Source organism: Crinia signifera, chromosome 2 (genome assembly GCF_055691185.1).
Source record: "Crinia signifera chromosome 2, ASM5569118v1, whole genome shotgun sequence".
Classification (NCBI taxonomy): Eukaryota; Metazoa; Chordata; class Amphibia; order Anura; family Myobatrachidae; genus Crinia; species Crinia signifera.
In genome coordinates, this window is record NC_139218.1 from 377,772,097 (window position 1) to 377,788,192 (window position 16,096).

General features: G+C 49.4%; 1 protein-coding gene across 1 annotated transcript in view; it reads left to right on the forward strand.

Annotated features, from left to right (window-relative positions):
* Nucleotides 1–16,096, forward strand: part of PIWIL4 (piwi like RNA-mediated gene silencing 4) — a 148,083-nt gene that overhangs the window by 121,501 nt on the left and 10,486 nt on the right. The window contains exons 15-17 of the mRNA XM_083170099.1: nucleotides 6,182–6,382; nucleotides 6,464–6,567; nucleotides 7,899–7,969. Of these exons, the coding sequence (XP_083026225.1) occupies nucleotides 6,182–6,382; nucleotides 6,464–6,567; nucleotides 7,899–7,969 (376 nt within the window). The remainder of the gene's footprint in view (nucleotides 1–6,181; nucleotides 6,383–6,463; nucleotides 6,568–7,898; nucleotides 7,970–16,096) is intronic.

Below are 16,096 nucleotides of genomic sequence, written 5' to 3' on the forward strand. Positions count from 1 at the left end.
TCATCTATGGGTAGACCATTTCAAAATGGAGTCCTTACGGTCAGTACTCCTGAGTTTGGACCAGGGAGAATTTTTGGCGTCCATGGATGTCCAGGACGCATATCTGCACGTTCCTATACACCCGGAACATCAGACCCTGTTGAGGTTTGCTATAGGAGACCTGCATTTACAATTCCGGGCGTTACCCTTTGGGCTGGCAACCGCACCAAGGGTTTTCACCAAAATAATGTCAGTAATGGCGGCGGTGTTGAGACTCAGGGGAATCACAGTAATACCCTATTTGGACGATCTCCTGTTCAAAGCAGAGTCAGCAGCCATGCTTCAGAGTCACTTGGCAGAGGCCATCAGTTTTTTACAAGCTCACGGCTGGATTTTAAATTTGCAAAAATCTCAGTTGATACCATCACAGAGGCTCCAATTCTTGGGGGTCATACTAGATACCCATCTCCACCGGGTATTTCTCCCGGAGGTAAAGGCCAGGGACTTGGTCACCTTAGTCCAGGAGATTCTCAGGGCGCGGAGCATCTCAGTGTGGAGGTGTCTCAAGCTCCTGGGGAAAATGGTGGCGTCATTCGAGACGCTTCATTATGCCAGGTTCCATTCTCGGGTGTTCCAATGGAACATTTTGTCAGCATGGTCAGGGAACACTCTGACCATGAAGTCGGAGATGATAGTGTTGTCTTCGGACACTCGAGATTCCTTGAAATGGTGGACAGATGTGAATTCCCTTCAGTGGGGCCGGTCATTACAGACCTGGGACTGGTTGGTAGTAACTACCGACACCAGCCTAAGGGGCTGGGGGGCAGTAGTCCTGGATCTCAGGCTGCAGGGCCTGTGGACGACAGAAGAATCAGTATTACCAATAAACATCTTGGAGCTGAGAGCCGTCTGGAAAGTGATTTCCTTGGCGGGAGACAGGTTACGGAACCTCCCTTTGAGGATTCAGACAGACAATGCCACAGCTGTGGCGTATCTGAATCACCAGGGAGGTACACGCAGCAAATTGGCCATGTGGGAGGTGTCCAGAATCTTCCTATGGGCGGAACAAAATGTTCCAGCTGTATCGGCTATATTCATTCCAGGAGTAGAGAATATAGAAGCCGACTTCCTGAGCAGGGAGGAGCTCAAGGAAGGGGAATGGAGCCTACACCCTCAGGTGTTTCAACAGATCACTTTGAAGTGGGGAACTCCGGATGTGGACCTGATGGCATCCAGGTTCAATCATCAAGTGCCCAGGTTCTATTCCAGAACGAGGGATCCACTAGCGGAGGCAGTGGATGCCATGACTACTCAATGGCAGGGAGATCTTCTTTATGCATTCCCTCCAGTACCAATGTTAGCGAGACTTTTGAAGAGAATACAGGACCAGAAGGTTCCGGTGATCCTTGTGGCCCCAGATTGGCCAAGGAGGTCCTGGTACTCGAGACTTCAGAGGTTGTCTGTGGACTCATGGCGTCTACCTCTGAGACCAGATCTGCTAAGACAAGGCCCATTCAATCACCTGGATTCCGATCGATTGATTTTGACGGCCTGGCTATTGAAGCCGCCATTTTGAAAAGGAAAGGATTTTCTGAGGCAGTAGTGCAGACTATGATAAAAGCCAGGAAAGCTGTATCATCGGCAAATTATTATAGAGTCTGGAAGACTTACATTAGATGGTGTGAGAGGCGAAAGGCTCACACATCTCACTTCAAGTTAGCAAGAATGTTGGAATTCTTACAAGATGGTTTTTCATCGGGCCTAAGCCTTCAGTCATTGCAGGTGCAGATTTCGGCCTTGTCCATCTACTTTCAAAAAAGGATAGCCATTTTGCCGGAAATTCAAACCTTTTTACAAGGGGTATCCAGGTTGAAACCCCCATACAAGCAACCAGTAGCGCCTTGGGATCTGTCACTGGTTTTGGATTGCCTTCAGAAGGCACCATTTGAACCTTTAAGGTCGGCGGACTTTAAGTTTCTCACGTGGAAGCTAGTGTTTTTGTTGGCAGTAGCATCTGCTAAAAGAGTGTCAGAGTTGGGAGCTTTGTCATGCAAATCTCCCTTCTTAATTTTTCATGATGACAGGGCTGTTTTGAGAACAGTACCTCAGTTTTTACCAAAGGTAGTTTCTGCCTTTCATTTAAATCAGGAGATAGTTCTACCTGTGTTTCAACCCCCAGAGGGTTCAAAGAAAAGGGACAAGTTGAAGACTTTGGATGTTGTGCGTGCCTTACGCATCTATGTGGACAGAGTAAAGAGTGTCAGAAAGACTGACACATTATTGGTATTGTATGACATACACAAAATTGGTTGGCCTGCATCTAAGCAGACTATTGCTAGGTGGTTGCGATCTGTGATAGCCTTTGCATACACCAAAGTGGGTAGGCCTGTACCGGCCAGAATTAATGCGCATACCACCAGGTCAGTTGCCACCTCTTGGGCGGTTCGACATGGGGCCACAGCTGAGCAGGTTTGCAGAGCTGCCACTTGGTCATCTGTTCACACCTTTGCCAAATTCTATAGATTCCATGAGTTCGCGTCGGAGGACGCATCATTCGGGCGAGCAGTGCTGAGAGCTGCAGACCTGAGCGTACCCTCCCAAAGGACCGGCTCTGGAACGTCCCAGTGTTGAGCTGTGTTACCAGGACCATTGAAAGAGAAAAAGGGATTTTTGTAAGAACTTACCGTTCGAATTCCTTTCTCTGATATGGTCCTGGTGACACAGCGATCCCTCACTTACGCTCAGTGAGTATGCCAGAAGTTCATGATGTTCATGTTAAAATGGTTAAAAGTTAACAGTTTCTGTTATAAAATGTGCATATAATATGTGCAGGCGTTTGTACTGAGTAATACCCCTTTTACACCAAAAACCCTGGTCGGACCCTGGTCTTTGAACACTGGAGTTTCCAGGATCTGACCCTGCTTTATACCCCATTTACACAGCACTTCGACCTGGGTCAGACCAGGGTCTGCACCATTTACACTGAACCTGGGTCATCCCTGCTATTTCTTCTAGATGCCATTAAAAATGGCCATCAACAGCTCATTTTGGGGCTACAACCCCTTTTTCAAGTATATCAAACCCCCAGACAGTACAGTTTACCCTCAGAGTATAATAACCAAGCCCCAGGCAGTATTAACTCTAGAGTATAATGCCCCAAGACAGGTCAGGACAACCTAAGGGCAGAAGCCATCAGGCAGTACAGTATAACCCCCAGACTATAAATACCCCAAGCCCCCCAGCAGGAGAGTGTGTGACAGACATATATATAGAGTGGGTGACAATGAGCTTCCAGCTGCCTGCACTGGGTAGAATGGAGGGAGGTCATGTATTGGGGGGGCTCCCCTCTCCTCTGCAGCCAGCGCCACACACAGAGCCAGTGACCCCTCCGGTCATGCCTGTGACCAGCATAGGTCACATGAAGCCGCTGACCCCCCGGACTACCCCTCCTCTCTCTCTGTCTGTCCCGGCTATTCTACCGAGGAGGGGAGAGGACTCGGAGGAAAGAGGGCGGTGCTGGGAGTTGTAGTCTCCCCAGGCCTTCCAGTTCTTATAGCAGCGGCACATACGATACGGAGACTACAATTCCCAGCGTGCTGTGCGGCTACCGCGCACTCCGCACTTGTCTATGCTGCTGCCCTGGTGAAGGGGAAAACAAGAGGAGGAGGCTTCGGAAGGACATAGCTGCCACTGCAGCAGAGTGGCCGTGCATCAACTAATCAGCCAAGTTCCCATCCGCCGCTCAGGTACTACCTGCTTCAACCCGTGCTGCACCATTTACACCGGCCTCTACACGGGTCCTGACCGTGTTCTACCCAGGTCAGGACCTGGGTAGAGGACCCGTGTAAATGGACACGGATACACCCCATTTACACCGCTGATGATCCGGGTCTGACCCGCCGCTGACCCGGATTTTTCGGCGGTGTAAAAGGGGTATTAATGTATTCCAGTGGCTTTGAAAGATTGAACTGAAGAGTCCAGGGATGCAGTAGGGGAGGAGCCTACCCTCTAAAGCTTTAGGATAGGTGCCTGGCTCCTTCGGACCCTCCTACATCCCAGTGTTGAGCTGTGTCACCAGGACCATATCAGAGAAAGGGATTCGAACGGTAAGTTCTTACAAAAATCCCTTTTTTCGAAGCAATCTCACTAGAAAAGGCCCCTACATTGCTCCATGTGTAGGGACCATAGCGATGCATTATTATTAGAATTGTATTTATAAGGCACCACAAGTGATTTGCAGCGCTGTACAAAGGAATAGTACAGGGAGACAAACTTAACATTAAAGTAAATGAATAACAAAATGGAGTAAAGGTAAAACGAATGCCACAATTCAATACACATTACAGCTTAAATGTAAGTAGTCAGGACGTGGTCAACTGGTGGCTGGTGGCCAAAGATGGAGATGCGTATGTGGATGAAGATGGTCGCTGAGAGTTTGAGTATGGGAGAGCTGTGAGTGACATGTGAAGAGAAGAGGGCTTTGACAACAGGAGGGAAGAGGGCCCTGCTCTGAAGAGCTTACAGTCTAGTAGGAAGGGGAGACAGACAGATAAGATGAGGTGCAAGCAATTGAGAGGTGGCTTGATAGCAGGATATAAGCAGGCAGAGATTGTCAAGGCATGTGGCAGGGGTCGTAGGACCAGCCTCAGGACTAAGTTATGCAGTGGAAGGTTACGCTTTGATGAATGGAGTTTTCAGTGCCCGTTTGAAGCTTTGCAAAGTCGGGGAGATGCATGGGCCCCGCACGTCACTATCGCCCAGTAATTAAGATCCTGCATGCAGGATAAATCTAGTTAATTGCCGGTCAGGGCCAGTGTTCTCACCTGGAGAACACTAGCCCTGACAGATCGCTCAGCACTGACGCAGCACTGTCTGCTGAGTGATCTACATTGCTCAGATCGCTCAGCAGTTTGTAGATCCAGTTAGACACGTTGCAATGCTTTTCTAGCACACAATTATGCCAGCGTTTTGTGAGCAAATAAAACCAACACTAGAACAAGCTAATGTGTGTTTAAAATTCCGTAGATTTATGATATACATTTAGACGCTTGTCCCCACTTAGGAGGAGGATTAATCAACACGACAGCCTTCTCATAACATTGACATTATGCAACATCATAAGAAGAGCACTTGGCGAGGTTGTACAATGAGTACATCTTTGCGAATGTCAATATTTTAAAGAAATAAATACACATACGTTTCATTAAGTAAAGAAAGTCTATGTTATAAGTGTGGCAGCTGTCTACATAACAACGGTCGTTTGTACATCTGACAACAAAACAGGGAGCAGGAGTCTCTGGTGACGCTGGAAGCCTCTATGCGCAGTGTTTATTATTGTGTACAGGGCTGGGAGGAGTGGCCAGTGCTGTGTGGGTGTGGCCAGTGCTATGTGGGCGTGTACACCTCCTACAATATCATCCTCAGGGCTACATTTAACAATGAGTTAAATGTCTTACATCCCCTTGTGAACCCCCTGCAGCCAGTGGCGTAACTATAGTCCCGCAGCCCCCGCGGTGGCGGGGAGGCGCTAGGCAGGTGTGGGCGCCTGGGGGGTCTGCGGGACTATAGTTACCACCTGGTCCCGACTCCTGCCCTCCCCCTCCTTACCCCATTGCCGCCGACGCCGCTGCCTCTGACCCGACATGCAGATCTGTGTCGGGTGACGGGCGGTCCCCGGCTCCGGCTGCAGTGCTAATATAATAAGAGACACTCGGAAAATGGCTGCCCCCATAATGCTGTATGGGGGCAGCCATTTTCCGAGTGTCTGTTATTATATTAGCACTGCAGCCGGAGCCGGGGACCGCCCGTCACCCGACACAGATCTGCGTGTCGGGTTAGAGGCAGAAGCGCCGGCGGCAATGGGGACGGGTAAGGAGGGGGTTAATATTTCGGGGGGGGGGGGGGGGGCGCAAAAAAAGTAGTTACACCTCTGCCTGCAGCCCCACTTCCCTCAATTTCCTGATCACGGCCGGAAAACTATTACAATCGGCATATTGCGCAAGGGATTGACGGTCATCAAAGGCACCCAATCAGGGAAACGATTACCAGGTGTATAGGGCCTTTAGAGACAGGAAGTTATGTGTGCATAGAAAAATATCTCCCCCACAGAATCCTAGCCTTGTCAGCATTAGTAACTGGAGATTTTGAAAACCATTTGAATTTGTAATACGAGCCCTTCGCTTTTGTCTTTCCCCCGGCTCAGGTCTTCTGTATCCTGCCTTTCAATTCAAAAGATAATTATGACTGCATCAAAAAGTTCCTGACCGTGGAGCTGCCGGTCCCCAGCCAGTGTGTGCAGTCACGCACGCTGAGCAAGCAGCACATGCTAATGAGCGTGGCTAACAAGATCACCATGCAGATGATCTGTAAGATAGGAGGAGAGCTGTGGTCCGTGGAGATTCCCGTGAGTTCCGCCTCCTTCCCCGTATACGGCAGCCACAGGCACAAATTCTCATTGTAATGGTCTCCGGTGGTGTCTTCACAGCTCAAGTCGCTCATGGTGATCGGGATAGACGTCAACAAAGACGCGCTGAACAAGTCACAGTCAGTCGTTGGGTTTGTGGCCAGCACCAATTCTAGGCTCACAAAGTAAGTGTGGTCACTTCCATGGTTCCCCTAAACTGGCTGCAGCCTGGGATTAATATATGGCAGGGTTGCCGATTTTTTTCTGTTTCCTCTCCGGGAGAAGCCCAGAGAGGAGACTTCCAGCTGCAGTTTGGGGGGCGGGGCTTGAGCTTTACATCATTAAGCCCCGCCCCCAGGATGGTAAAAACCCCTAATTCACAGATTTCCGTGGAGGGGGCGGGGCTAAAATGATGTGATTTTTAGCTCCGCCCCCTCCTCTGAGACCCGCGGATTGATGGATTTCAATCCAAAGGTATGGGAAAGACGCCGCAATCGGGGGGGGGGGGGGGGTGGCGTGGGGGTCCCCCGTAATCCGGGAGGGTTGCCCACCTTTCCGGGGGGCCGGGAGGAGGACACGATTTTCGGGATCCTCCCGGTAACGGCAACCCTGATATATGGGGCGGTGGTCTATCAAGCCAGGAACTGATTGGTTGGTACTTTGGGGGCTGTGTACTAAGGCTTGTAGGGAGACGGAAGTACCAGCCTGCCAGCTGCAGTCATGTTGCTGGCAGTGTTGTTGGTTGATACTTTATCTCTCCACATCTTGATACATCTCCCCAATAGAGATTATCAGAAGATGCATACAGTAGTCCAGGTTTGTGCAGAGATTGTGCCATTGCCCAGAGATGCTTCCTCCGTCCATTTCCCCATCCTTCTTACCGCTATGTAAGTTTCACTCTCTGCCAGCAGATGGTAGTGTTTCAGAGACATGGACACTAGACATATAGGGGTAGATATATGAAGCATTGATAAGGGAGATGTGATAAAGTGCCTGGTACTTTATCACCGGCCAATCATCTCCTAACTATCCCTTTTTAAACCCAGCCTTTAACTTAACAGTCAGGAGCTGATTGGCCAATGAGAAAGTACCAGGGAGTTTATCACTTCTCCCTTACTATCACTGCTTCATACATCTACCGCTATATAGATGATAGAGAGAAAATACAGGCAGAAGCAGAGGAAATGTTGGTTCAGGTGAGCTCATCTTATACTAAGTAATTAAGTTTTATTTATAGAGCGCACTTTCTCCAACAGGACTCAAGGCACTTGTGTTATGTGCCAATATATTGATTTAAACTTGTTTATTTGCAGCCTTTTTGTTATTATATCTTATAGATCTTTCCTATACTGTAGCTATCGTTAAATTGGGAAATGCAATATCTCCAGTAACAGTTGTTTCCTACACCCTGGGCTATCTAGCGAAGCTGGTTCAGGCGCTTGCTGAGAGAATGAAGTTGCCGGAATACGTTCGTACTTTATTATCTTTTTTTAATGTTTATTTTTATGTTTTTCAGGTGGTTTTCACAATGCGTCATTCAAAAGACATCAACAGATTTTGCCGATTGCCTGAAAGTCTGCATGAGAGGTAATTTATCCGCCAGCCACGGAGATGCAAGCACCGGCAGATAGCTCGCTCTGAGTATTAATCAGTCCTGAGATATCGGGCAACGAAAGTGTGTTTACAATTAATCTGCAGAATCTTTCCTGCTTGTGGCAACTGGCATCTAAGCACAAAACTCGGAGCACGCAGTGGTGTCTGTTGTACACACGCTCAAGTAGGACTGGAGAGATTTTCAGTATGTAAAGCTACAGATGTGCCCCCAAGCGGTATGCGGTTGTTAGGCTGACACTATTAAGTAGTAGTAGTACGTTTATTTATAAGGCGCCGCAAAGTGTCCGCAGCGCCGTACATAACAAACAAATGACAAGGTAACGTACAGGGTGTGTTGAAAAATACAGTATAAATAGGGGTATAGCTGGTAGAACTAAAATCAGCATCAGTTCAGAAGTAGGTGTCAAAATTGTCGAGGAGACTGAAGATGAAGTAGAGGAAGGGAAGAACAGGACAGGAGCACAGGTGAGGTAAAGAGGTAGGGTGAGTACGTGAGGAAGGAGGGCCCTACTCATAAGAGTTAACATACTAAAAATAGGTGGGTGGACGAACAAAAAACAATAGGATAAGTAGGACCGGAGGGGAACGGAGGCAGGATAGGAGGATCAAAAGAGGTTAGGAGGAGGGATAGGCAAGTCGAAAAAAGTGGGTTTTGAGGGAGCGCTTGAAGGAGGTAAGGGAATCAGAAAGCCTGATGGGTGGCGGGAGGTTGTTCCAGTGCAGGGGGGCAGCACGAGAGAAGTCTTGGACACGGGAGTGGGAGGAGGTGATTAGGTGAGAGGTCAGTCGGCGGTCAGCGATGGAGCGAAGAGGACGGGAGGGAGTGTGGATAGAGATCAGTGAAGAGAGGTAAGGAGCGGTGGAGGAGGAGAGAGCCTAAGGTCAACATACGTTGGGTTGACCACTGAAGGTCGACAGGCCTTACGTTGACACATGAAAAAGGTCGACAGGGCCAAAAAAGGTAAACACAAGTATTAGGTTGACATGGGTTTCTCACTTCTTTGGGGGTTCTTTAGCTGACGTGCCGACAGGCGGTATTTCATGCCCTGCCATCCACTAGGGCGGGGAGGCAAAATATAATAGTGTGGCGAGCGCAGCAGTGCACTTTTTCGTTGACAAAAAAAATAAAAAAAAACTTTAAAAACCCCATGTTGACCTTTTGACCCTGTAGACCTTAGGCATGTCGACCCTTTTCTTGTGTCGACCTAAGGCCTATCAACCTTTAGTGGTGGACCTAAATTATGTCGACCTTAATTTGACCCAATGACAAATAGCACCCCGAGCATCGAGGGCAATGTGCCGGGTGCAGGCTGTTCGTGGATTTCTGCAAACCTGTATGTTTAAAGCGGCAATCAGGGCGGTTTTGTCTTGTAAATAATTGCCGCTTTAAAAGATTCCCGAACAGTCTGCACTGCGAAAGCGATTACATTTTTCTCCATGTCTCATTTCACAACACAGTTCTAGGTGCCTGGCAGGAGTGAGCTCATGCAACTCTGCTGGGACTGGGCATCTTAATTTGTTGTTGCCAGCAATGCGGCTAGGATTTCTATGAGCTGATTAATATGATATGCAACACTTACACGTATATCTGTGTGCGGCTGAGTGTATAAAAGCAACATAGCCGTTTGTATGGAGATTCAGAGTTGGCGATTCAATGACATTTTCATGCCCGAGCTTCCCTCTAAAGTGGAGATCAAAGGGCCAAAGTGAAATGTGGGCCTTTTTCCGTCTCATCTTGCCCTACAATTCCGGGTTTAACTATGTAAAATGACTAACCACTACTAAAGTTATAGGCGTGTTGTACAAAGTGCTGTGTGGCCTTCCAATCAGCCGACTTATCACACATTTGAGCTCGCCACCTCTGGGACTCAGCATAAGACAACACACGTCTTCAAAGCCCAGCCCCAGACTTGTGAAACTAACCAGTGGCCTTGGAAGCAGTGTGTTGCCTGATGCTAAGTCCCAGGTGCTACACGGCACCTGCTACACATAGCGCTGCCTATCCCCGAGTGAACCAGTCCAGTACATATTATACAAGCATCAGAACATGTATGTTTATATAATACACAATGTTATAACTTATGCGCAAAAGTGGGGGAGGCAGCTAAATACCCAAACAGACGTTATCCAAGCCTGTTCTGCAACTTATAACACAAAAGAGAGAAAAAAGGATATAGCGCTTCACAATTAGGATTCCATATGCAGGGATTCGCAATGTTCACATACAGGATGGATAATTCCCATGAAATGCAAAAGAAACAAGGAAAGCACAGTATTATTCAAAGAATCTATAGCCGCAGAACAATCTGTTATGACCACCAAAAAATTCAGGGGGGGGGGGGGGGGGGTAGAAAATGGACGCTCACTTTGAAGCTTACATCAAACAAATTAGACAAAATATATCAAGGTATCTTTGCAACAAACTGTAGTTAATAGGAGATGAAATGATCACTTGAATGCTTATTTCTATATCCCCCTTGTCACTCCCATAAAGGTATCTTTAGTTCCCCCAGGTAGGTCATTCATCAGCCAAAAACTTCTTCTGCCATTCTTGAATTTAGAAGTAAGCATCAGGGGCAAACGCAGGATTTTCAGAAGGGGGTTTCCAGAGGGGCGGAGCAAAGCACGGAGATGGACACTTAGGTGACCCACTATATGCCGGGTCAGTTAAAGTATTATAGATAGACCAAATGTATATAAATAATAATAATAAAATAAAGAAGAATATATATACCTACATATATATATATATATATATATATATATACATACAGGGGCGTCAACAGCAGTGTAGACCCCTGGGCATAGCAATGTATTGGGGCCCCTACTGATCCTCCAGCGGTAGGGGTGGGGGAAGCTTTGATGTCCCGCGGGTGGTAGGGGGTATTATACCAACCACTCAGCATGTAGGGCCTGGATCAGTAATTTCCACTAATTACCCCTTTACTGCACAGATGGTGGGAGAAGGGGGCATTGGGCTGAATGAAGGGCAGGGACGTGCAGTCAGGGGAGGCAGTGCCTCCCCTGTCATTAATGATTAATATAATAAAATAATACAAAGAAAATACTTATGACACATATTATGTGTCATATGTATATGCTTTGTATTATTATAATACTTTTTTCTCCGTTTAGGAGGCACCAAGTGCGGTGCCTCCCGCTGCCTATAGTATAGTATTAAACAGGGGGTCGGGCAGTGGGAGGGACCGATCATCGGGCTGCAAAAGCCCATTTAAAAAAGGTGCATATACGGCACCTATAGCAGTGCCTCAGTGACAGGGATGTGCTTTCTGCCTATATGAAAGCACGCCCCTGTCACTGAGGGCAGATGTGATTGGGGACAGTGGCGCCTCCACAGTGACAGGGGCGTGCTTTCATGTACGCAGAAAGCACGTCCCTTACTGTCACAGAGGGGCTTTATCTATACAGTAGTGCCGCTTATATAGGAGGAAGAGCCGGACGGACGGGACGCCATTGCATGGCTTGTCCGCCGACTTGCATTGCCGTGAGAGGGGGGGGGAGGGGAGAAGAAGCGCGAAGGGGCGCGCTGATAGCTCCCGCTGCTATCAGCCTGTGCCCAGGCTCACTGGCGGACTTAGGGGGGGGGCACCCGGGCACGTCCCCCCCCCCCCCCCCTGTCATTTCTGACTTTTTTTTATTATCTGTCCTGCCGTGCTTGTAGTGACAGCGTGGCTACCGTCACTTGAGCCGCTCAGCAGCTGCTGCTGTGGGGTCCTTCCCTACCGCACTTACAGGCACTTGATCGTGCCTGTCAGTGAGACCCGACGTGTGCTGGGGGTCTAGCTTCCGGCAGCGGGGAACAGCCAGGGCCTCTCTACGGGGGACACAGCGCCAGCAGTGATCACTGGCTGCAGCTGGAGATGCCAGCGCAGCACAGCGAGTGGTCTGCACCGCTATTACTAGGCAGGTACTGTCTTAGGAGGCTTAGGAGGCAGGTACAGGGGGACTAGGCAGGGACTGTCTAAGGAGGCACTTTACCAAATTTTTACTGTCGCCACCCACCTTCTCTCTCCCACTCCAAGTCTGTTCAGCCACCTCTCTGTATACCTAGCCCCCTACTCCCCCTCCCTTTCTCCCTAATCCCAGTCTTTTCCACCCTTTCTCCACAGCCTTTCCCGACCCTCTCCCCCTCCCTGTCTGCTCAGGCCCCTATCTTACCTTCCTGTCTCCCAAGCTTCCCCCATCTATCCCCCTTCCATCTCCCTCTCCCCCCCCCCCCCCCCTGTTTCCCCACTCCCTGTCTGCTCAGGGCCCTCTATTACCTTCCTGTCTCACCTCTCCCACTCCCTGTCTCCCAAGCCCCCTCTAGACCCCCTCTTCACACACCCTGTCTTCTCAGCCCCCTCTCCCCACTCCCTGCCTTCTCAGTGCCCTCTCTTACCTTCCTGTCTCCCCCCTCCCTGTCTCCCTAGCCCCCTTCTTCCCGGTTTCTATGGGGCCATAAAAGTTCTAGTTATGCCCGTGCCACAGGGTATGCAGGGCCGCTCCCGGTAACGGGGTGTGGGACAGCCACTGCTGGAAAGAACTGTAAGCTCTGACAGCCGGGCAGAGAGCCGGGGGCTGCCCGGTTGTATTCAGAGCGCTGCACGTCCCGGCTATTAGAAATCTTGCGCTTCCGTCTCCCGGGTTCGCCAGCCAGTCAGGAGCCACCATTGCCGCTCCTGAGACCCAGCAGGCGGCAGCGCAAGATTTCAAATAGCCGGGATGGGCAGCGCTGTGAATACAGCCGGGCAGCCCCTGGCTCTCTGCCCACCTGTCAGTGCCCACAGTTCTTCCTGGCGACAGCTGTCCCCTCGTTACCAGGAGCATGTATTCCCCCATGGCAACGAGCATGTAACCTCCCATGGCAATGAGCATAGAACACCTGGCAACAGTCACGTAATCCCACATGGCAGTGAGCATGTAATTCCACATGGCAACAAGCAATGTAATGCCACATTGCAACGAGCATAGAACCCCTGGCATCAAGCATGTAATCCCACATGGCAACGAGCACGGAACCCCTGGCAAAGAGCATGTAGGTAAGCAGCATTTACAGTATGCAGCATAATTTGTAATAGGCATTACAATGCTTGGCATAATACATAATGGACATTATGGTGTGTGGCTTAACGTGTAATTGTCATTATGGTGTAAATTTTTGGTGCGTGCCTTCGGCACGCAATGTCCCTGTTTATGGTATTTATTGTGATTTTGGGCTTAATCTGTATGCTATTATGTGAATTTTGGTTCTATCTGTGTGGCATTATCTGAATTTTGGCTCATTTCGTTTGGCATCATGTGTAAAGAGCAAGTATAATGGGATCTACTATATGCATAATGTGTAGAAGTGGTATGTGGTGTGGTACACTGCACTCAAGGACACGTCCCTTTTGAGTGGCCACACCCCCTGTTTCTTCATGTTTGACACCAAGGTGGGTCTGTGTACTTTATATCCCAGGGCTCTCTGCTCTCCTCCTTTCCACTGGCACACGGGGTGTGGGCACCACTAACATCCCCCACTCCCCCTATTATGGTGCCCCCCCCTGTCATTGTCTCCTGGATCCACCCCTGCCCAGGCTGATAGCTCCGGCAGGGGGGGCAGGATGGAAGGGGCGTGCAGAGCCAGGCTGATAGCTCCCGCTATTATCTGCCCACCGGCACACACTGTGCTACACGCGATCTCTCAGCCCGCACCATCTCCTGTCCAGTTCCTGTTCTGTGTCTTGATTCTGTCTCACAGCTGCCCAGGGACGTGCTGTGCTGCTTAGGTAAGCAGTATCTGTGAAAAAGGGTGCTGTGTGTGTGGCAATTGTGGAGGGAGGGGGCTGTGAGGTGTGTGTATGCGTAAAGTAATAGAGGTGTGTGTATGTGTAACATAATAGAGGTGTGTGTATGTGTAACGTAATAGAGGTGTGTGTATGTGTAGCGTAATAGAGGTGTGTGTATGTGTAAAGTTATAGAGTTGTGCACTGTATCTATGTGTTTCTGTAAAATAAGTGAAGTATATGGGCAAAATGTACTAGCCTCTGTGTTCAGTGGTTGTGCAGGATGCCGGCTAAACTCGAGGTTTTTTTAAAGAGGCAGACATTTACAAGGCAAACCCATCTCTTGTAAATGATTGCCCTCTTAAAAAAAACCTCGGAGTTCAGCTGGCATCCTGCACAGCCACTGAACACAGTCTAGTACATTTGGCCACAAGTGTTTTTTTTTTTTAGTAGAAGAGGTATGTGGGCAGACCAATGGGCAGACCCCGTGACGGCTTGGTGGAGCCAGCGACGAGGGTCAGACACCTGTCTGCCAGCGCAGAAGCAACCCGGACCCAGCCCTCCCCCCAGACCCCCTGGTCGCTGACTCCACCAACCCAGTGCCTCACCAACCACTAACCTCACCGCACGTCACTGATGAAGGGGCCCTGATACATAACTTCCAGGGTGGTAGAGGATGATTAATATGCAGAGGAGGGGTGTATTATTCATAATTTTCTGGTGGGTGGACAGCTTGCTTGACTGCAGATATCTCCAGTTTTCGGAAATAGATTTCTAAGATGGAATTAAAAACTAGAGAATCCCACCTACCAAATGGTACTGGGGACTAGGGGATCAGAGTTCAGGAGACAGAGCAATCTGCCAACGAGTATATAAAACTACATACCAGGTGTGGAGCTGAAGCAGTAACCAGCTGCTGGAAGGCTGATATCTCTGGTTCTGGGAACAGTAGAGACAAGCTGGTAGTGTCCATCAAAGAGTCCCAGCTTTTGGAATATACCCTCAGAAAAACTCTAAAGGCCCCCATACACTAGGGCGACTTGTCCTTAGGACAAGTCGCCCCCGACTTCCCCCTGAGCTTCCCCGGCTGCTCCCCGGGGGAGCTTGATTAGATTGACACTTGATGTGCCATTTTTTACATGTGATAAATCGTCTCGATTTATCACATGTAAAAAACCCGGGGAGCAGGGGGGGGCCTGCTGGTGGGAGCAGGGGGGGGGGGGCTGCGGGGGACACAGACGCTGTGGGGGACACAGGCGGCATAGAGCCGGGCAGAGGGAGCCGGGAGCTGTCAGTGCTAGAAAAAAAAGCCTACTGTATACAATGAATGGGCAGCCTGTGATTGGCTGAGCGCTCTCTCAGCCAATTGCTGACTGGCTGAGAGAGCGCTCAGCCAATCACAGGCCGCCCATTCATTGTATGGGCTTTTTTTTTTTTATTCAGTGCTGACAGCTCCCCCCGCCCGGCTCTATGCCGCCTGTGTCCCTCGCAGCGTCCCCAGCCCCCCCTGCTCCCTCCACCGCCGCACCGCCCCACTAGGTCCCAAGTCGGGTGGTCGGACGTGCAGCAGGTCCGACCACCCGACGCAGATCCGATGCGCACGGGACCGCGCATCGGATCTGAGGGGACATCAAAACTAGCCGATTTTGGTCCGATTTAGGCCAGATCCGACTGATCTGGCCTAAATCTGACCAAAATCGGCTAGTGTATGGGGGCCTTAAGTCAGATAGAACCTGAAATATCTGACTGGGAAGAGCAATTAACAGGCTTGGATGGGGACCACTGCTTTGAAGTCAGATATCTCCGGTTCCCAAGGGCCGATTTTTAAAATTCTTGTACCTATGGAAAGAGGGGACCCTCAGCTTTCAGGATAGGGCCCTTAGAATCCTGGGGGGGGTTTCTGGGTACTCAGAAACCCCACCTGCGTGCGCTACTGAGCATTCACGTGAGCATTTTATCTCCTATCAACTACACTGTTTGATGCAAAGATACCTTGATAGGTTTTGTCGGATTTGTTTGATGTATGCTTCAAAGTGAGCGTCCATTTTCTAGGCCCGAATATTTTGGCGGTCATAACAGATCATTGTGCTGCTATAGATTCGTTGAATAAGACTGTGTTTTCTTTGTTTCTTTTGCATTTCATGGGAATTATCCATCCTGTATGTGAACATTGTGAATCCCTGCATATGGAATCCTAATTGTGGAGCGCTATATCCTTTTTTTCTATTGTTCTGAGAAGTTCCCCCATGAACTAGCTGGTTGGCGCTGCAGCCGCCGCTGGTGGGGTGCCTTCAAACTGAAATCTAAATTGCAGTGTAAAAACTAAGCTGTC